The sequence below is a fragment of the Theropithecus gelada genome, chromosome 9 (assembly GCF_003255815.1).
Source record: "Theropithecus gelada isolate Dixy chromosome 9, Tgel_1.0, whole genome shotgun sequence".
In the NCBI taxonomy this organism is placed as follows: Eukaryota; Metazoa; Chordata; class Mammalia; order Primates; family Cercopithecidae; genus Theropithecus; species Theropithecus gelada.
Genome location: NC_037677.1, coordinates 7594580 through 7615718, shown reverse-complemented (window position 1 = coordinate 7615718; position 21139 = coordinate 7594580). Strand labels below are relative to the sequence as shown.

General features: G+C 39.3%; 1 protein-coding gene across 2 annotated transcripts in view; it reads left to right on the top strand.

Annotated features, from left to right (window-relative positions):
- The window catches only part of KIN (Kin17 DNA and RNA binding protein), a 35734-nt gene extending 14595 nt beyond the window's left edge, over nucleotides 1-21139 (top strand). The window contains exons 6-13 of one of the 2 annotated variants that reach the window (XM_025395969.1): nucleotides 1163-1211; nucleotides 2071-2131; nucleotides 7544-7673; nucleotides 10090-10140; nucleotides 12373-12441; nucleotides 13616-13715; nucleotides 16110-16210; nucleotides 20223-21139. In XM_025395969.1, coding sequence (XP_025251754.1) covers nucleotides 1163-1211; nucleotides 2071-2131; nucleotides 7544-7673; nucleotides 10090-10140; nucleotides 12373-12441; nucleotides 13616-13715; nucleotides 16110-16210; nucleotides 20223-20285 — 624 coding nt within the window. In that variant the 3' untranslated portion in view covers nucleotides 20286-21139. Of the gene's footprint in view, nucleotides 1-1162; nucleotides 1212-2070; nucleotides 2132-7543; nucleotides 7674-10089; nucleotides 10141-12372; nucleotides 12442-13615; nucleotides 13716-16109; nucleotides 16277-20222 lie in introns of those variants that run through there. The other variant, XM_025395968.1, reaches the window with a different exon arrangement.

Here is a 21139-nt window from a genome sequence, read left to right as displayed (position 1 = left end):
TGGCTAATTTTTTTTTTTTTTTTTTTGTAGAGATGGGGGTTCTTGCTATGTTGTCCAGGCTGGCCTCCAACTCCTGGCCTCAAGCATTCCTCCTGCCTGAGCTTGGCCTCCCAAGGTGCTGGGATTATGGGCATGAGCTACCATGCCCAGCCAAAGCATGTAATTTCTTTTGTTTTTTTTTTTTTTTTTTTTTGAGACAGCATCTTGCTCTGTCACCCAGGCTGGAGAGTGCAGCGGCACGATCTCGGCTCACTGCAACCTCCGCCTCCCAGGTTCAAGCGATTCTCCTGCCTCAGACTCCCGAGTAGCGGGGATTACAGGCACCCGCCACCACACCCGGCTAATTATTTTTAGTAGAGACGGGTTTTCACCAAGTTGGCCAGGCTCGTCTCACTCTTTCACCCAGTCTGGAGTGAAGTGGAGTGATCTCGGCTCACTGCAACACTCACTCCCTGGGTTCAGGCGATTCTCCTGACTCATCCTCCTGAGTAGCTGGCATTACAAGTGCCCACCATCATACCCGGCTAAATTTTTGTATTCTTAGTAGAGACAGAGTTTCACCATGTTGGCCAGGCTCGTCTCGAATGTCTGACCTCAGGTGATCCACCTGCCTTGGCCTCCCAAAGTGTTAGGATTACAAGCGTGAGCCACCGTACTGGGCCAAAAACATGTAATTTCTTTTTCTTTTCTTTTCTTTTTTTTTCTTTTCTTTCTTTTTTTTTTTTTTTTTTTTGAGACAGAGTCTCATTCTGTTGCCCAGGCTGGAGTGCAGTGGCACAATCTTGGCTTACTGCAACCTCTGCCTCCCAGGTTCACGTGATTCTCCTGCCTCAGCCTCCTGAGTAGCTGGGATTACAGGTGCACACCACCATGCCCAGCTAATTTTTTGTGTATTTTTAGTAGAGACAGGGTTTCACTATGTTGGCCAGACTGGTCTCAAACTCCTGACCTCGTGATCTGCCCACCTCAGCTTCCCAAAGTGCTGGGATTACAGGCGTGAGCCACCACATCTGGCCAAAAGCATGTAATTTCTTCATTAGGATCTTAATCACTTGCGTGTTAGAGCTGCTGGCAACACAGGTAGCAAGTCATAATTTAGGCCTATTGAATGGTGATAGTAAATGCACTGTACACCAAAACCTTAAAACTTTCTTTTTTTTAGGAGGCCCCTACTTTTACGGAATTAAGCAGAGAAAATGATGAAGAGAAAGGTAGTTTTATTTTTTCTTTTCTTTCTTTTTTTAAACATAGATGCTTTTATATTGGTTTTGTCAAAAATGCAACTTGTCAACCTATCTGGGAGTAAGACGTTCAATCTGTCTGAGTTACATTGTTCTTATTGATTTAATGAAAAGATAATACTAATGAATTAATTAGATAGGCTAACTGAAGCTGCAAGTAACAAAATTGACTACAGTTAGCTTAAACAATAAGGAAATATCTTGCCATAATAAGAATCTCAGAGGTAAGGTTCTGCATGCCGTATGGACACAAGGTAGCTGCCAACATGCCAGCCATCACATGCAGACTCTGCATTGTCATGAGGGTGGCAGAGAGCATCTCTGGATGCTCTTCTAGAATCCTGTTAGGAGCAAGGATACTTTTCCAAGAAAACACTCCTCCCTTCAATAGATTTCCTTTCAGATGTCATTGACCAGAACTGTGTCACACGTCCACCCAAAAAGCAGTCACTGGGATTATGTTGATTGGTATAGACAATCACAGTTTACCCCAGAGATGAAAATGGTGTTATGTCCCCCGAGCCACAGGCAAGAGGTATGGAGGCCTAAACAGAATTGGAGTACTGTTCCCCAGGGGAAATGGGGATAGAGCGGGGAAGTGCCTGTGTGGTCTGCCACGGTGACATGGCGTGCAAGGTTCCTCCTGTTCTATGATTGTCAGTCTGGGACGTTTTACTGGAATATGTGGTCTCCGCATAGGAACATTTTAGCTCTCGTTTATTGAAAATGTCCCTGAGATCCTCTGTGAACACTTTGTAGTATCTTATCTGAGAAGTTTTATTATGATTTTCCTGAAATGTACATGTGGAATAACATTTTTTTCTTCTAGTCACGTTTAATTTGAGTAAAGGAGCATGCAGTTCATCCGGAGCAACGTCTTCCAAGTCAAGGTGAGCTGCATCATTCGTGGATATCTTAACACTTTAGGATTTTTGTGAAATATTGGTTACTGCATTTTAAAGTATTGTGAATCTTTTTTTTCTAATTGTAGTTGTAGTTTTCACCTTTTTTTGGTTTTTGTTGGTTGCACTGTTTTCGTGTCAATTGTTCTTTTTTTTTTTTTTTTTTTTAAGAGATAGGGTCTTGCTATGTTGGCCAGGCTGGCCTTGAACTCCTGGGCTCAAGGTGATCTTCCTGCCTCAGCCTCCCAGGTATCAATAGCTGGGATTACAGTCACACCCTACTGTGCCCAGCTAGCAACTATTCTTTTCCTATTTGCCTGTGATCAGATGATTCTGTTTTGTGAGGAAAGCCTCATTTTGATTATATGTTTCACATGAATAAACTTGCTTCTCCATGAATCCTTCTCCATTTAACGGTTCCTTGTTTGCTATATAAAACTGTTTATTTTCCTGTCTTAGCCCACTTGCCACAGTTTAAATGTTAGCTGGGTATGCATTTTTCTTTCGCTTGCTGCACTGTGAGTTTTCTGAGAATAGAGATTATCAACCTCTCTCCTTAGCCTCCAGTACAGTGTAAATATACCAGGAAACACTCAGTAATCATTACCTGCCCTTCTAGATGGTCTAGCACAGGGTAGGGGTCAGCACACTTTTTCTGTAAAGAGACGCACAGTAAATATTTTAGGCTTTTTTGGCCAGATGTCTTTGTCACAATAACTGAACTCTGCTGTCGTAGTGAGAAAGCAGCCGTGGACAGCGCATGAAGGAACTGAGCATGGCTGGGTTCCAGTAAATTTATTTACAAAAGCTGGTGGCAGGTGGCAGCTGGCATTTGCCTTTAGGCTGTTGTTTGCCAAAACCTGGCATAGCATGTGGTCAGGTAGTTCTACCTACTTTCTACATTGCTTCTCTTGCAATTTTTAATGTATTCTTTCACCAAATCTTTATTCACTATTTCTGACTTGCAGTACATTCAGTTTTGTCATGGAGGTTAAAAAAGATGAGTAAGACAAGATAGTCAAGGACTAGTATCTACTGGAATTTGCTTTTAAACTGGGTGATATTTTCTGTTTTACTTAGTACTTTACATGTTTTTTTTTAAGATCTAAGTTTTTCAGGTTTGTTTATAGGTCATTGTTTATTTACACTATTGAATAAGTGGCTAGGAGTATGGAAGGAGATAGATAGGCTGAATCAGCAGTATAGATCAGCTTTAAAATGATTTGCCAGATGTCTTAACTTTGATCAAAATAATATTTCAAAATTAACACCTACATTAGATATAATCAAGAAATTGGTTATTTGGGTTCTACATCTGGGTACATTCCGGAAGAATTGTCTAACATTGGCATGATATGACCTGGAAGATAGGCTCAAATATAACACACATGCCTTATTGTTTTAGAACGTTATGCATTTCTGTCTGTTCTTTTGAATTATGTGTTACTCCTAGATGTAGATAGATGTTAAAATGGGTTCCAATGTTCCCCAAATTGACCTCCCTTGTATTAGTTTTCTATGGTCGCTGTAACAGATTACCACAAACTGGGTGGCTTAAAACGACAGAAATATGTTCTCTCTCTGGAGGTCAGATTCCGAATCAGCATCACTGGATTGAAATCAAGGAGCCTGCCTGCCGGCTGTGCTCTGCGGAAGAATCTGTCCCTTGCCTTTTCCAGCTCTGTTGGCCACTGGCGTTACTTGGCTCATGGTTGCGTCTCTCGAGTATTTAAGAGCAGCATCTTCAAATGTCTCTTTGCCCCATCCTCACATCGCCTTTCCCTCCAGGTGTCAAATCTCCCTCTACCTTGCTCTTACAAGAAAAGGAATGATTGCAGTTAGGATCCACCCTGATAATCCAGACCAAGCTCCTCATCTTAAGATCTTTAACTTAATCTCATTTGCAAAGACCCTTTTCTTAGATAAGGTAACATTGATAGGTTTCAGGGATAAGGACCTGATATTTTTGGGGGTCTGTTCAGCCTGCTGTACCCCTATGCCACTCCTTGATATTAGAAAAAAGATTTGTTTTATTTGACCAATTTTGATAATTTATTTGATAAGTTAAGATGTTGTGACGTGAGTCCATGAATAAGGAACAATATAAGTATGTAAATAGTGTCATAGATAATACAACTGAAAGACATCTGATTTTTTTTTCTGTGAGATTATCGTACATAATATAGTTTGGGATTCATTCTCCTGTGGATTTATATCTCTTATATATCTAAAACCCAGAATAAACTAAATGATGTAGATATCAAAGTGGACATTTTAGGCTATGTTGAGGCACGAAAATGAGCCCCCTTATTGCTTGAAAAAGTTTACTTGATTTTCGTTTCTGTTTCTTCTTTGGGCTTCTTTATCTCCTTTGAGAAGGGCTGGAATTCACTCTAGTTACTGAAAGCAAAAATGAGGGCCGTTCAAGGAGCCTTACTTTCCATTTTCTATCTGTTCATATTCATATCTTGCCTTGATTTTATTTTAACTCCGCCTTACCCCTGTCTCAGTCTCTCACCCTTCTAATGGAATCTTGATATTGCCAGCAAAAGGACCTTTCTAAACTTCAGCTCTTACCATGTCACTCATTTCTTAACGTCTCTTGGTTTCGGCATCTCTGAGATGACCTTGAATTTTTTTACATACTATTAAGTGACTTTTGTGATCCTGTGCGTCTCCTGCCGTTTTCACTCAGCTGTGCTCACTGATTTGTGCTTTCCTAAATGAGCCTGGAGTCTCACCCTTTCTTGCCTGTATATCTGCTATTCCCCTTCCTGGAATGCCCTTTACATCTGTTTTCCCACTTCACCCTGAGATCTTGCTGGGCTCTTCTTGTCGTCTTTTTTCCCCCATTATTGTCGCATTCTAAGCATTTAATGATGCTGAGTAAATTTTCTTTTTCTTTTTTTTCTTTGAGACAGAGTTTTGCTCTTTTTGCCCAGGCTGGAGCACAATGGTATGATCTCAGCTCACCATAGCCTCTGCCTTCCAAGTTCAAGAGATTCTCCTGCCTCAGCCTCCCGAGTAGCTGGGAGGACAGGCATGCATCACCATGCTCGGCTAATTTTTGTATATTTTTAATAGAAACTGGGTTTCACCCTGTTGGTCAGGCTGGTCTCAAACTCCTGACCTCAAATGATCCACCCACCTCAGCCTCCCAAAGTGCTGGGATTACAGGCATGAACCACCACGCCAGCCCAGTTCAGTTTTAAGAAGAGTAAATAATAGCCTTAAATAAACTCAAGTGTCTAAGCTGAGATTAACACCAAAATACTGAAATAATTTATAGATGTATTAATATTTGGGGACTCACTGTTGAGAACCTCTGAGTAATCATGGGGATTGGTAGAGGAGCCAGAAGGCAGAAAAATAAGCAAATATATTTTTTTTAAGTGGAGAAAAATCTTCAGAAAATAATAGATTAACAAGCATTTCAAACAGATTACAATAGGAAATAGGTGGTTTGTGAACATGAGACGAGGAAGTGGTAATCACTCAAGCCAAAAATAACCACTTAATCCTAACTCTTCTTTTGCTAGGGTTATTAGTGCCTATTTTGTAGACATATTGTGGTTGATTATGATCTGAATTATCCCTGGATCCCTTGTTCAAAGTATACTTAAATCTAAAGAACATTTAAGTAGAAAGTTGAAGAGCTTATCTTTACATGGACTTGGCCTGTGCAAAACCCATGTCCATTATTTATAGTTGTCACACCCTGCGAAATGCGTTCAGTAATAGAATCAGAGTTTAAATATATGTTCGGTGGGTTGAATTACAGGTCAAAACCCAGTAAGTAAAATTTCACAAAGGTAAATGGAAAGCCTGACAGTTAGGTAAAGAGGAAACAACTCCCATAAAAACAGAGTGACAGAGTCCTGACCTACAATTCTCCATTGAGAAAAGATGTAGGGGTTTTAGTTGACTTCAAACTTAAAGTAACCCAGCAGTTCATCAATCTAATGCTACCTTTAAATGTATCTTTTTTAAAGTCCAAATAAAGGAAAATAATAAATCTGTTGTATTCTCTACTAATCGTATATTTTTTTTTTCTTGGTGAGCTCCATGGTAGCTTTGTGTAAATATTTATCCTTTGCTTCATCTTTTGTAAATATGACACATTAAATGATTAGATGGGTAAAAGTCATTTGATCTGCAAATATTAATGGAGCATCTATTTCATGTGAGTTACAAGATAGTTACTGCTACTTTGTAGGAAAAAATAGATGGTTCCTCCCTACTGCAAGAGAGGAGTCATACATACAAATGATGATCGCACAAGGTGCAGTGTGATGCATGCCACAAGGCACTGTGGCAGTTCAAAACACTGCAAGATCCAAGAACCCTCAGGAAGAACGGACCTTAAAGAATTTTAACAAATGGGGATAAAAGGAGAGATTATTTTAGGTATAAAACAAGGCATGTGCAAATTTTCAGAGGCTCAAAGCATAGGGCATGGCTCAGTCAATAGCAAATTGTTCTTAGTGACTGGTGTACATAGAAGGTCAGGGAAGGTGACTAGAATGGTATTCTGAGGCCAGTGGTGACAATTGTATATTGGCAGTAAAGAATTTAGAATTTACACTGTCAGCCAGGCCAGTGGCTCATGCTCATGCCTGTAATCCTAGCACTTTGGGAGGACAAGGCAGGTGGAACCCCGTCTCTACTAAAAATACAAAAATTAGCCCAGCATGGTGGTGCGAGCCTGTAATCCCAGCTACTTGGGAGGCTGAGGCACGAGAATTGCTTGAACCTGGGAGGTGGAGGTTGCAATGAGCCGAGATCATGCCACTGCACTTCAGCCTGTGCAACAGAGTGAGACCCCAACAAAAAAAAAAAAAAAAAAAAAAAAAAAGGATTTACATTGTCAACCCTGGGCAGTTGGGAGCAATTAAAAATTTTTAAGTAACATATTGTAATTTTGCTTTACAAAACCAGAACTGAGAGTAACATGCTAGACTTAAATCGGTCATTTGAAAACATGTCATTTAATTATTGCATTTGAGTTAGGAGTTGGGTCATGTTATTATCTTCATTTATAGATGAAGATTTGAGGCTTAGGAAAGTGAATTACCCCAGGTCCTAATAGAGGTAGCCTCAAACCCTAATCTGCCTCAACACCAAAGCCTAAGCTCACTACCATCATTTTACTATGTCAAGTATAGTAGCACTGACTGAAGGAGTGAGGAGAAGGTATAGAGAGTTAAAGACAGCATGGGTTAAATGCTCACCCGGTGCTGATAGTTCTGTAAGAGATGTGGACAGGTACTCCGTGGTTTTCACTCATCTCCTGTAAATTAATCATGTCACACATGTATTCTATATTGTGAATTTTGCGCATCATAAAGCATTCATCTGTGTACAGTTCTTGGTAACAAGCATGATTCTCCTGTTCGTCAGTACTCTGGGACCGAGTGCACTGAAGACAATAGGAAGTTCAGCATCAGTGAAACGAAAAGAATCTGCCCAGAGCTCAGCTCAGTCCAAAGAAAAGAAGAAAAAGAAATCTGCACTGGATGAAATCATGGAGGTACAGTTTGTGGACTGCATATGGACACCTTAGAACCCAAGGAAAATTAATCATTTCACCATTTATTAGATTAATAGAAAATTAGGAAAATTATCATATACGGACCAGGGAATAGTGACCTCACTACATACAGTTCCCTGAACCGGAGTTGGAGCCCCTCTAAATAGGTTTATTTATTTATTTATTTTTTATTTTTTATTTTTTTGAGACGGAGTCTTGCTCTGTTGCCCAGGCTGGAGTGCAGTGGCATGGTCTTGGCTCACTGCAACCTCTGCCTCCCAGGTTCAAATGATTCTCCTGGCTCAGCCTCCCAAGTAGCTGGGATTGCAGTCGTCCACCACCACACCTGGCTAGTTTTTGTATTTTTAGTAGAGATGGGGTTTCACCATGTTGGCCAGGCTGATCTCGAACTCCTGACCTCAAGTCATCCACCCACCTCGACCTCCCAAATGCTAAGATTACAAGTGTGAGCCACCATGCCCTGCCTGTAGTTTCCTTTTATGCCTCAGGTGCTGTCTTTGAAACTCCCTGTGTAGTTAGGGTCAGTAGAATTCAATTAGAAATTGGAGTCCTCCGTGGTTGGCCTCCCTCCTTCAACCGCTACTCTCCTGTTGCCTTTGACTTCCACTTAGCACCTCCTAGCTAGCAAGAGAAACCTGTGACATGTTTTTTTTTTTTTTGGTTGTTGTTGTTGAGACAGAGTCTCTCTCTGTCGCCCAGGTCAGAGTGCAGTTGCACAATCTCGGTTCACTGCAGCCTCCACCTCCCAGGTTCAAGAGATTCTCCTGCCTCAGCCTCTGGAGTCACTGGGATGACAGGCACCTGCCACCATGCCTGGCTAATTTTTTACATTTTTTATAGAGGCAGGATTTCACTATGCTGGCCAGGCTGATCTTGAACTCCTGGCCTCAGGTGATCCGCTCGCCTCGGCCTCCCAAAGTGCTGGGATTACAAGGTGTGAGCCACTGCCCCCGGCTGGCTGTTCAGTCTTCTCTGTTCCTAGTCCTCACACCATGCAGGACGATCTAAAAAACTTCAAGTAAAATATAAGATGAATATACTATGAAACTGAGTCCCTATTATATGCTGCACTTTGTGCAAGGCCCTGAGTCTGTAAGTAGAAAGAAAAACAGTCCTTGTTAGTCATGGAGCTTTCCTTCTAACGACAGAGCTGTTCAGCAGTGAGCCAGTGAATGATCACAAAATGCTGAGTGCCAAGGAGGTATAAGGGTAGGGCCTGGGGAGAGATCCTGTGAACCGTGCCTAGACAGGAACGATCAAGCATCCGAAGGAAAGGCCTACGGGACTGGAGTGCAGCAAGCACATGGTGGCGTTTGAGGTCACAGAGCCAGGAGGGCCAACACCACAGAGGTCTTACACGCTGTGACCGGGAATTTTTAAATTTAATTTTATTCAAAGTAAAATGGAAAGCCTTCAACCTTCTTTGAATATAATGAATACTAATTTTAGAACATTGTTGAAACGTTGAAGGATTTAAAATGAGTTTTTTTCCTTTTTTGAGATGGAGTGTGACTCTGTGACCCAGGCTAGAGTGCAGCAATGTGACCTCGGCTCACTGCAGCCTCCGCCTCACAGGTTCAAGCAATTCTTGTGTCTGGGACTACAGGCGTGCACCACCATGCCTGGCTAATTTTTGTACTTTTAGTAGAGACGGGGTTTCACTGTGTTGGCCAGGCTAATCTCAAACTCCTGACCTCGTGATCCTCCCACCTCGGCCTCCCAAGGTGTTGGGATTACAGCTGTGAGCCACCGTGCCCAGCCTAAAATGAGGTTTCGAATCAACCAAGGGATTATTACATTGTTTGATCCCATTGAAAATTGGTACTTAGGGTTAACTGTAAGCAGTTGAGAAAGAAAAGGATTGGATATTTTCGCCGAAACAGCCAGACAGCACTCTTTCCTTTTGGTCACTCTCATTTATTTACCTCTTGGTGGTATTTTTCTTCCCTTTCATTCATGAACTTTACTGTCATTTTCGAACAAGAAGCCCCCTGTTTGCTACCAGGCTGTATGCTTAACCATGTGATCCATGCGTTACGATTTTACTGCATGAAAACGTGGCCTCTTTTCCAGCTCCTGACAGTCACATGGGAGAAAGGGGGTGAGGGCAGGTATGGGCTGGTCTTGCAGCTGGAAAAGGGGTTGTGTCTGTTTGCTTCCTAGGTCAGTTGACTTGCTTTATTACATACTTTTAAAAATGCAAGTTTTTTAAAATCAAAAACTAATGACAAATAATGTTTATTTGTATTTATCAGAGCTTGCAAATTATGTCGTTGGTCTTCTGTGAAGTAGAAGACTTCACAGTTTTATGGTGTTATTTTGTTAAATAGAATAGTATTTTGAAGTCCAATGAGAATTTTAAGGAGATAATTTTCAGACATTATGTGTTCTACAGATTGAAGAGGAAAAGAAAAGAACTGCCCGAACAGACTACTGGCTACAGCCTGTAAGTATTCAGTTGGAGTTTCTTAAGTTCTAAATGTATGTTTAAGTGAATGATTTAACTAGCATTTAGTATAAGTAACTAAACTTTTCAAACATGTATAATCTATATAGATAGAGTTAGTTATAACTTATAATGAATTTTCTTTCTATTAGATCTTTAATTATTGGTTGCACTTCTATTGGAGGGTTACTTCATGCTTGTAGACTAATGTTCCTTAAGTTTGGTGCTAAACTTGTTTATGGACATCTTGAATTTGAGCCAGAAATTTTCAATTTTTGCTATAAGACAAAAGGTTGTGTTTTCAGAAATGAGTAGAACTATAAATGCTCAAGTGTTGGTTTTCAATTTACAACTTACTGAAACTAGAATTGTCCATTTATTAATAGGTACATTGTGGAGAAAAGCAGGTTTTAATTTTACAAACTCAAGGGAGTTTTATATTTTATTGCTTATTTATTAATTTATTATTGTTTTAAAAAATAATTTTAAAATAGTTTTTAAACATTTAGCAATATTGTTAAATGATTATTGATGCTCTATTTTAGACTTACTGAGATGTGACATTTTCATAAAACTTTCAGAGTGTCTTATTCTTTTTTTTATTTTTAAATAGAGACAAGGTCTTGCTCTATTGACCAGGCTGGTCTCAAACTCCTGGCTTCAAGCGATCCTCCCACCTCAGCTTCCAGAGTAGCTAGGACTACAAGCATGCACCACTAATGCCCTGCTGATTTTTGTGTTTTTTGTAGAGACGAGGTTTTACTCTGTTGCCCAGGCTGGTCAACATAGCAGCCTCAAGTGATCCTCCTGCCTCAGCTTCCCAGGCTGTCAGGATTTACTGGCCTGAGCCACTGTGCCTAATTTCTTTTTTTTTTTTTTTTTGAGACGGAGTTTTGCTCTTATTGCCCATGTTGGAGTGCAGTGGCGCGATCTCAGCTCACCGCAGTCTCCACCTTCTGGGTTCAAGCGATTCTCCTGCCTCAGCCTCCCTAATAGCTGAGATTACAGGCATGGGCCACCATGCCCGGCTCATTTTGCATTTTTAGTAAAGACGGGATTTCTCTATGTTGGTCAAGCTGGTCTCAAACTTCAGACCTCAGGTGATCCACCTGCCTCGGCCTCCCAAAGTGCTGGGATTACAGGCGTAAGCCACCACGCCCAGCCCACTGTGCTTAATTTTTAAACTCAGAAAGGAAATATTTTTAACAGATCTACTGTGGGCAAGGGCCAGTAAGTACAGTGGTATAATGAATTATCTTCCAATGACTGGAGTGTGAACCCATGAGAGCCTTTGAGAAATTAGCCCAGAAAATAGTATGGCTAAATTGGAGAAGTTGTTTTGGTATTAATTGGCTTCATTTAGAAAGTCTTAAAAGAGAGACTTCCTTAAACATATCTTTCTACTATTAAATACCCTCTCCCCAAAGTCCTTCCTAAGGTTTTCTTAGTGTGATTTTAAGCATGGCTTTATGAAGTACTTGCGACCATCTCTTTGATATATTCACTTGAAGTAGAAAATATACAATCTCTGCAGTGAATATTGCATTGTTAGGCAATTTAATTTTCATTATTAGCTCTTAGACAGCTAATCCAAATCAGGAAAAAATGGTAAAGAAGCAAACTCCAAATTCATTAATAGGAAATAAGTCCAGATTTTCCTCCCATTTGAGAATTAGATGCTCAGAAGAACAGTACCTTTAGCTATAACTAATCTGGAGGAATCCCATTTGTACCAAAATTCAAAGCAACCTAGTAAGAAAGAGGCATTGTGAGAACTGTCCTGCATAAGCTCGAAGGCTCAGTGCCTTGCAGTTTCCAGTGAGTCTCTTGCAATCTGAGTTTTTATCAGCAGTGAACACCTCAGTGCTTTTCACTTCCTGCAATGGAGAGAAAGAAACTATCTACGAAAGACATAAAGTACTAGAGTTGAGATTTACCGATAACAGTCCTAGATTTCCGGAACTCTTCAATGTAGAAATCAAACATTTTGTATATACATGTGTATGTTTTTTTCCTCTTGCTAACCATGATGAACAGAAAGGGGAAGAATGAATAAAAGTTTGCTAAGGAAATGTTTGCCATTGTTGGGAAGGCAGAGAACTCCAGCATTTCTTATTTGGCAGGGCAGTTACATTTTCCTGTGGTTTTGGGTGAACATAGTTTAAAAGGAAGAAGTAAATAAACGATCACTTCTGTCTTTCCTTTCATCTTTTTTTGGTTGTTATTTTCTAGGAAATTATTGTGAAAATTATAACCAAAAAACTGGGAGAGAAATATCATAAGAAAAAGGGTATCGTTAAGGTAAGGACATGCAATTATGAATGGAATTTGTGAAAAAAGCTTGGGTCACTAAGTGAAGCTATTTTGGTATTTCTTGAAAATCAAGTCCTGGTAGCAGAAGTACTCTGTCTAAAATTCTTGATTATCCCATGAAATGGAAGCTGAATTCATGATTGTTGGAGAAATATTTCTTTTTCATCCATAGTTTATACTCAACGTTGATCTGTTTTCTTACTAGGACAGATTGTATGTATGAAGTCCCATCAGCACCTCTTCAAAACCTCAGCATGCATGCCTTGCTTATCAGTAAAATGTGTTTTATTTTTTAATCATAGGCCATATATTAAAAGTAATGGCAAAAACTGCAATTACTTTTACACCAGCCTAATAATTATACTGTCAAGGTCTCACGAGGACTTCTTGTGTTTTGCTGGAGAGACCGCCTTTTGGCTACTCTGGGATTTTATTTATTTTTATTTTTATTTTTATTTTTATTTTTGAGACAGAGTCTGGCTCTGTTGTCCAGGCTGGAGTGCAGTGATACGATCTTGGCTCATTGCAACCATCGCCTCCTGGGTTCCAGTGATTCTCCTGCCTCAGCCTCCCAAGTAGCTGGGTTTACAGGCACCCGCCACCACTCCTGGCTAACTTTTGTATTTTTAGTAGAGACGGGGTTTCACCAAGTTGGCCGAGCTGGTCTCGAACTCCTGACCTTAGGTGATCCACCTGCCTCAGCCTCCTAAAGTACTGGGATTACAGGCATGAGCCACCGCACCCGGCCTACTCTGATAATTTAAAGTTTGTATCAATATTCTAGGCCTTTTCTCCCTTTTTGCCTTTCCTAAATTTAGTTTTATTTTAGCACCCAGCCTTGTGCATGCCTATTGCCCTTCTTCCACTGTACATTAAGCTAGGCAAAACTACCCCTCTTGTTAGATTTCTTAAAGTCTTATTCCAGGATCACCAATCTGTTATTCTTTCCCAATGAAAACCTTTACTAAGCTTTGAATTGAGTGCTTTATTGAGAACCATAGGCTGGGAAATCATGTATGGAATCTAGAAAATAGTGTCATTTATAGAAGGAGTTACTCCTATCTTTTGATTGATATTTTGTCTTCATTTCACTTACTTTTGTCCTTTTAAATGAGTGTGCACTTATTTCTTCTATTATAAAAGTGTTCATTTTACATGACAGGAAGTAATTGACAAATATACAGCTGTTGTAAAGATGATTGATTCTGGAGACAAGCTGAAACTTGACCAGACTCATTTAGAGACAGTAATTCCAGCACCAGGTAAATCTGTTTGCAGACCATTTAATACATATGCCATCAAAATGAGCGGTTCCATTCTTAAGCCACTGTATTTTGACAGTGCTTGATGATTGTAGTTATTTTTCTGTCTTGGCAACATTAACTGCCAGCGTAACTCATCTCTGTTTGGATTCAAGGGCATCGTAGTTTACTGGCTCCCTGGTGAAGCTGTTTTGTGGTGTCAATGGATTTTCCTTTCCTGGAATACTTTTTTTTTTCTTTCTGAAGCAAAACATAGACGTATATGGATAGCATTTGTTATATTAGGCTTATGGTTGTAGGTGGAGAATCTCTCGTCTGAAATGCCTGGACTTTCACTCAGAAGTGTTTCCAATTTTGGATTTTGGAATATTTGCGTATACATAATTGGATATCTTGGGGTTGGAACCCATGTCTTAACACAAAATTGATTTATGTTTTATTTTATTTTTTTTTTATTCATTTTTGAGACACAGTTTCACTCTGTCACCCAGGCTGGAGTGTAGTGGCACGATCTTGACTCACTGCAACCTTCATTTCCCGGGTCAAGCAATTCTCCTGCCTTAGCTTCCCAAGTAGCTGGGACGACAGGCACGCACCACCGCATCCGGCTAATTTTTGTATTTTTAGTAAAGATGGGCCTTCACCATGTTGGCCAAGCTGGTCTCGAACTCCTGATCTCAAGTTATCCACCCACCTCAGCCTCTCAAAGGACTGGAATTGCAGGCGTGAGCCACTGCACCCAGCCTCATTTATGTTTTATATACACCTTACACACATGACCTGAAGGTAATTTTATACAATATTTTAAGTAATTTTGATTGCATCTTTCTTGACAGTGACCTGTCACTGGAGGTCAGGTGTGGAATTTTCCACTTGTGGCATGATGTCAGCACTCAAAAGATTTTAGATTTTGGAGCTTTTCAAATTTTGAGTTTTCAGATTAGGGATGTTCAACCTGTAATGTATTTGTTTAGCTCTCTGCGATAGTCAAGTGAAAGTCTGTGTTATTTTGCTTTTTTTCCCCTTTAGTTGTCTTTGCCTTCTGGAAACTTATCCGTATCTGAGTACGAACACTACTTTGACCAGGTTGTTTGCTTCTGACTCAGAATCTTCCTGGGGGGTGTCATTGCCAATGTAGTGATAACATCAGACCATGGAACTTCCAATTGCCATATTCTTTATTCTTTTTTCCTCCTAAAGTAAAAATTTTCTTACAAATTAGAAAAACTTGTGTTAGCTTAATTGTGGTAGAATTGATGTACAATAAATCACACATATGTAAAGTATACAATTTGGTAAGTTTGAACATTGCCTACTTCATAAAACTGTCACTGCAATCAAGATGATGGATAAATCCCCTCATTTCCCTCTCTAATCCCTCCCTCCTACCTTCTGCTCCTACGTCCCCCGTCTTCCTCGGCATCTGCTGACATGCTTTCTGTCACTGTAATTCAGTTCTTATTTTTCTAGAATTTTATATAAATTAAGTTTCTATAAATATAAATGTGTCCTGTTTTCTGGTCTGACTACTTTTACTCAGCGTAATTATTTTGGATTCACCTATGTGGTGGCATGTATCTGTAGTTCATTCTTTTTTCTTGCTATATGTCATTGTATGGATATGCAGTATTCCCCCCTTATCCTATACCTTCCAAGACCACCAGTGAATGCCTGAAACCATGGATAGTACCAAACACTATATATACTATGTGTTTTTCCTACATATATACCTATAATAAAGTTTAACTTATGAATTAGGCACAGTAAAAGATTGAGAAGAATAACTAATAATAAAAGAGTAATTATAATAAATATACTATAATAAAAGTCATGTGAATGTGGTCTCTTTCTCTCAAAATATTTTATTGTACTGTATACACCTATTTTTGGACCGCGCTGACTGAGAGTAACCAAAACCTGGGATAAGGGGGGACTCCTGTACCACTTTGTTTACCCAGTTATCTGTTGATAGACATTTGGCTTATTTACAGCTTTTGGCTGTTAAAACTGCTGTGAACATATATGTACAAAGCTTTGTGTGGATATCTGGTTTCTTTTTTCTTGGGTGAATACATAGAATGGCTCAGTCACATGGTAGGTATAACTTTAAAGTTTTGTCAAACTGCCAAATCATCTTATGAATTTTGCCAAGAGACAAAGTCACCTAAAGTTTCTCTGATTACTTCTGGGCTCTGAACATTTTCTCCAAGTACCTTATATTCCTTGCAGTCTAAGAGTAAAACATCTCAAAAAAAAAGAGAACTTCTAAGAAAAAGAGTTTTGTTTTTTATTATGTTTATTAAGTGTAGTACATTTTTGTACATTGCTGTAACAAGTTAGAAGAAAAATGGAGATATTTCTTTGCATTAATTTGTATATTCTTTTCCATCGTAGGAAAAAGAATTCGAGTTTTAAATGGAGGCTACAGAGGAAATGAAGGTACCCTTGAATCCATCAATGAGGAGACTTTTTCAGCTACTATCGTCATTGAAACTGTACGTTTGTTTATACAAAGACAGAAATTTCAAAGTGCTTTAAAAATGTGCCGTAGTGGTTTTTAATTGGATTGTTCTTTATTTTAGAATTTGAGTTTTTTATTAGCCTTGTATCCTATTTGGAAATCTGTAAGCTTATTTTCTCTAATGACTGTGCCATTGCTAAAGCATTTTATTTTCTGATTACAAAAGAAATGTTACTCACGCTTAAAACCTGAAAAATATATTTTAATTTAATATAAATAATTATAAAAATTAATCATAATCCCCAAGCCCAACAATAAACCCCATTAATATTTTGCTCTGTTCCTTTTCAATCTTGGTGTTTTACGAAAGTGTGTATAATGGGTACCGTTTTATATCCTTTTTTCCCCTCATATTGAATATAAAACTCAATTTGGTATAGTGAAGTTAGTGGGGGAAGTATAGTCATTGTCAAGAGGGAGGGAACCACAGAGGTCACCCACTTTTTTAAATGTCGTCCCTTTTTTCGTAAAGGATTTAAGGTAGCAGAGATCAATACAGTAATTTAAAGAACTCTGACATATAAATAAAGTTGGTTATTGACTTAGAACTGATATTTCACTGACAGGTCTGTGACTGAGGCCTGAGATACCTTCAGAAAGAAAGTTTCCTTTTAAAACTCTGAACTACTGCACTGCATATCTTTGATGCTAAACAAAAGAATTTTTCATCTCCAGTACAGTCCGTTTTAGTATTTCTGGGGGAGCTTGGGAGTAATAGATCACTAAGAGAGTTTAATGAAGTTCAGACTCTTCAAAACGTTGCACATAATTTGCTAAATTTTCTTTGTTCTCTTGGGGAGTTTATAGGACCCCTAAGCCCCTGGGCCTGTTAGAGGATATGTGTCTAGGAAGGTTTTCTGGAAAAACCGTTTAGGTCCTTATTTGAGAGAATTCTCATTTCAGTAAATCAAGCTTTTCTTTTCTTTTTTTCTGTCTGATCCTGACAGTGCTAACCTAGAAACTGTTACTTGCTAACTGTTACTCACTAATGTAAACTAAGGGGAAAAAAGGGAAAAAGGACTCTCACTTGGCATTGAGGAACGTGTCAGTCTGACTAAATTAGCAGACTGAGTTTTAACAAAAAACTCTAAGATTTTCTCTGACTCTATCAGCATAAGGCAATAGAAAATCCAGTATTTCCTTGACAACTTGCTTATCCTTCCCTTATTAATTTCTTTTTTTTTTTTTTTGCATGGACCATGCATGAAACTTACCTTATTAATTCCATAGCACTATCAAATGCAGATCCTGTTTCATGTTTTCATCTCAGGGAAACACAAAACAACTGATTACTGTTGAGGCTGTGTTGAGTTCCATCTCGATACCTTTGGTTTGCAGGTTGTGTCCATTCATCAAAAGCTAATTTCTCACCTTCTGCACCGTAGACCCAGTTTCATCTTCTGTACTGAGGTAGAACTTAGGAGCAAATCCACATGAAAAGCCTTTCTGTTTGATTGCAGAGCAACATGTAGTTCTTTTAGAAAAGGGAATCTACCAGCTGGGCATGGTACCTCAACCCTGTAATTCCAGCACTTTGGGAGGCCAAGGGGGATGGATCACCTGAGGTCAGGAGTTCGAGACCAGCCTGGCCAACATGAAGAAATCCCATCTCCACTAAAAATGCAAAAATTAGCTGGGCACGGTGGCAAATGCCTGTAGTCCCAGCTCGGGAGATTGAGGCAGGAGAATCGCTTCAACCTGGGAGGCAGAGGTTGCAGTGAGCCGAGATTGTGCCACTTCGGCCTGGGTGACAGAGCGAGACTCCATCTCAAAAAAAAAGGGAATCTATCTCTTAATTTTTTTTCTACTGTTCTTGAGGCTCTCCTCATTAAAAAAAAATATCTCTGTATGTGCATGTGTCGCCACTTGAACTTTGCAAGTGGTTATTTTTATCATTTCTGGCACCTTAAGTTTTCATGTCATTGGTAATGTTTGAAATTTATGCATTTATTAAGCAGATTTTTAACACCTAGTAAATTGTTCCTAAATAGCCTCTGCTTTTTAGCTATTTACTTTATAAACTCAAATGTCTGGCTCCCTTCTTATTCTCCAGATTTGTGGTTCTTATCAGAAAAATGCAATTGACCATAGACCATTAAACACGATAATGAAAAATGCAACCTAGGTTATACTTTATCTGGGAACTTAATTCCTTTAAATATGATAATTATTTGTTGTTAACGGAAGCAGTAAAAAAAAGTTAAAACCTCAGTTCCAGGGTTAGGGTCATCATCATTGTCATCATTATCATCATCATCATCACGTTATATTTTGCAAGGGAAAGGATTAACTGTCAAATTTTATTTCTATTTTATTTTATTTATTTATTTTCAAGACAGAGTCTCACTCTGTCGCCCAGGCTGGAGTGCAATGGCGCGATCTCAGCTCACTGCAACCTCCACCTCCGGGTTCAAGAAATTCTTCTGCTCCAGCCTCCCGAGTAGCTGGGATTACAGGCGTGTGCCACCACGCCCAGCTAATTTTTATATTTTTAGTAGAGATGGGATTTTACTACGTTGGTCAGGCTGGTCTGAAACTCCTGACCTCAGGTGATCTACCCGCCTCGGCCTCCCAAAGTGCTGGGATTACAGACGTGAGCACTGTGCCTGACCCAACTCTCAAAGTTTAAACAAAAGATTTTTTTTTTTTTTTTTTGAGACGGAGTCTCGCTCTATCCCCCTGGCTGGAGTGCAGTGGCACGATCTCGGCTCACTGCAAGCTCCGCCCCCCAGGTTCACGCCATTCTCCTGCCTCAGCCTCCTGTGTAGCTGGGACTACAGGCTCCCACCACCGCGCCTGGCTAATTTTTTGTATTTTTAGTAGAGATGGGGTTTCACCATGTTAGCCAGGATGGTCTCGATCTCCTGACCTTGTGATCCGCCCGCCTTGGCCTCCCAAAGTGCTGGGATTACAGGCGTGAGCCACGGCGCCCGGCTAAACCAAAGATTAAATAATAATTAGAGTTGAAAATTATTGAGCTCTCACTCATATTAAATTCCAGGTCTAGTCATTTTATATGAAATGACTCATTTATGTTTCCCAGCAACCCAATCATAGAGACATTACTATTATTCCCACTGGGAGATAATGGGGCACAGAGAGGAAACTGAAGGACAGAGAGCTTAAATCAATTGTTGAAAGTGAGATTTGAACTTGGGGAGTGTGGGTCCACAGCCCATATTCTCTGTGTTCCCAGGTTATATCCGCTTTAGTGATAGAAGATATCTTTCATTAATTAAGTTTTCCTCTTTCTCTTTTTGTTCGATATGAAAGAAGAAAATAAATTTAAAGTTGGACTCTTTTTATAATATAGACTAGTGTAACTATGACAGCCAACCTCGACAAACCTGTTTGAGTATCTGTAATGCTTACAAAATGATATTTCCTATAAAAAAAAGAAAACCCCAAATGGACAATGGCACAAACATGGTAGAAGTTAACGTTTCACTCTAAAAACCCCAAATGGGTTTTTTTGATCAGGGAACTCTTTTCTAAGAGGTGATTTGTGACCCCGGGTCCTTCCAGCTAATGGCTCTACTGCCCTCAAGTGGCATCTCCAGTTGCCGTGTCTGTGTGCATGGGGCAGGCAAAAGGAGCTTGGCAGATAGTGTTTCGGGGATAGCACGTTTGGACCATCACTTCTGTTTGCTTCCCTGGGCTTGGAGCTCCATGCATGGCCACAGCGAACCACAAGGGAGCTAGGAAATTAGCTATTTATCCAGGAAGCAGAGGATACTGAACAGCTAGCGGGTCTCTGCCACAATATCTATTGATAACGCATGTCAGATGTCACAGAAGAAAATACGGATTTTCTTAATGAGGATGCCATAGATTATTCTTAAAATTCATAGATATATACAAATGTTAACTACCTTAATGATATTTTAGGGATACAGAAAAGGCAAATTTGTATCCATAAGCATGGTGTCATTTTTTTGTCTTTTATGTGTGTTTTTAACCTTCTCTTAAATTATTTTAATTTGTAGGGCCCTTTAAAAGGACGCAGAGTGGAAGGAATTCAATATGAAGACTTTTCTAAACTCGCCTGAGTTTGAAAATGTGTTAACAATACATTAAAATCTTAAAGCATCAAATTGGTGTTCGCCAGGGCGTGATGAGGCTCTACTGTGTTAGGGTATTCTTTTGTATTAAAAAGACAGGTTTTTGAAAATATTACTGTATAGTTGTTCAGCTAAACTTTGAGAACAATTTAATTATGTCTCATGAAGTATCAAAACTATGTAATTTTGTCCTTGTTATTTTTGTTTCCTTTGTAATTTACTTGATGAATTTATATCTTCATTAAAGAATGTTATTATAAAGTGTTTTATATATGACAATTTAGAATCATGTAATTGGAGGAAATCCTTCATACACTCTAAATTTATATTTTCAGTAGTAGAGTAGTAAAGTTGAACTACAAGTGTAATTAAATTTTAAACGTAAAACTATAAATACAGAAGCAGCTTTATTGTGGTAATAATTCATATACCTTACAGATCACTCATTTAAAATATACATACAATTCAGTGGTTTTCAGTATTTTTGCAGAGTTGTGCAACCATCACCACTGTCTGATTTTAAAACACTTTCATGCCCCAAAATGAAGCCCTGTAATAGTCAGGTGCTATTTTTCCCCTCTGCCCTAGCCCTAGGCAGCCACTCATGTACTTTCCGTCTCTATGGATTTCCCTTTCTGGACATTTCTTATAAATGGCATCATATAATACATGATCTTTTATGACTGGCTTCTTACACTTAGCATCATGTTTCAAGGTTTATCCATGTGGTAGCATGTAGGCCTGCTTCATTTGTTTTTGTGGCTGCGTAATATTCCACTGTATGGATGTACCATATTTTGTTTATCCATTCATCAGTTGATAAACATTTGGATTGTTTCTAC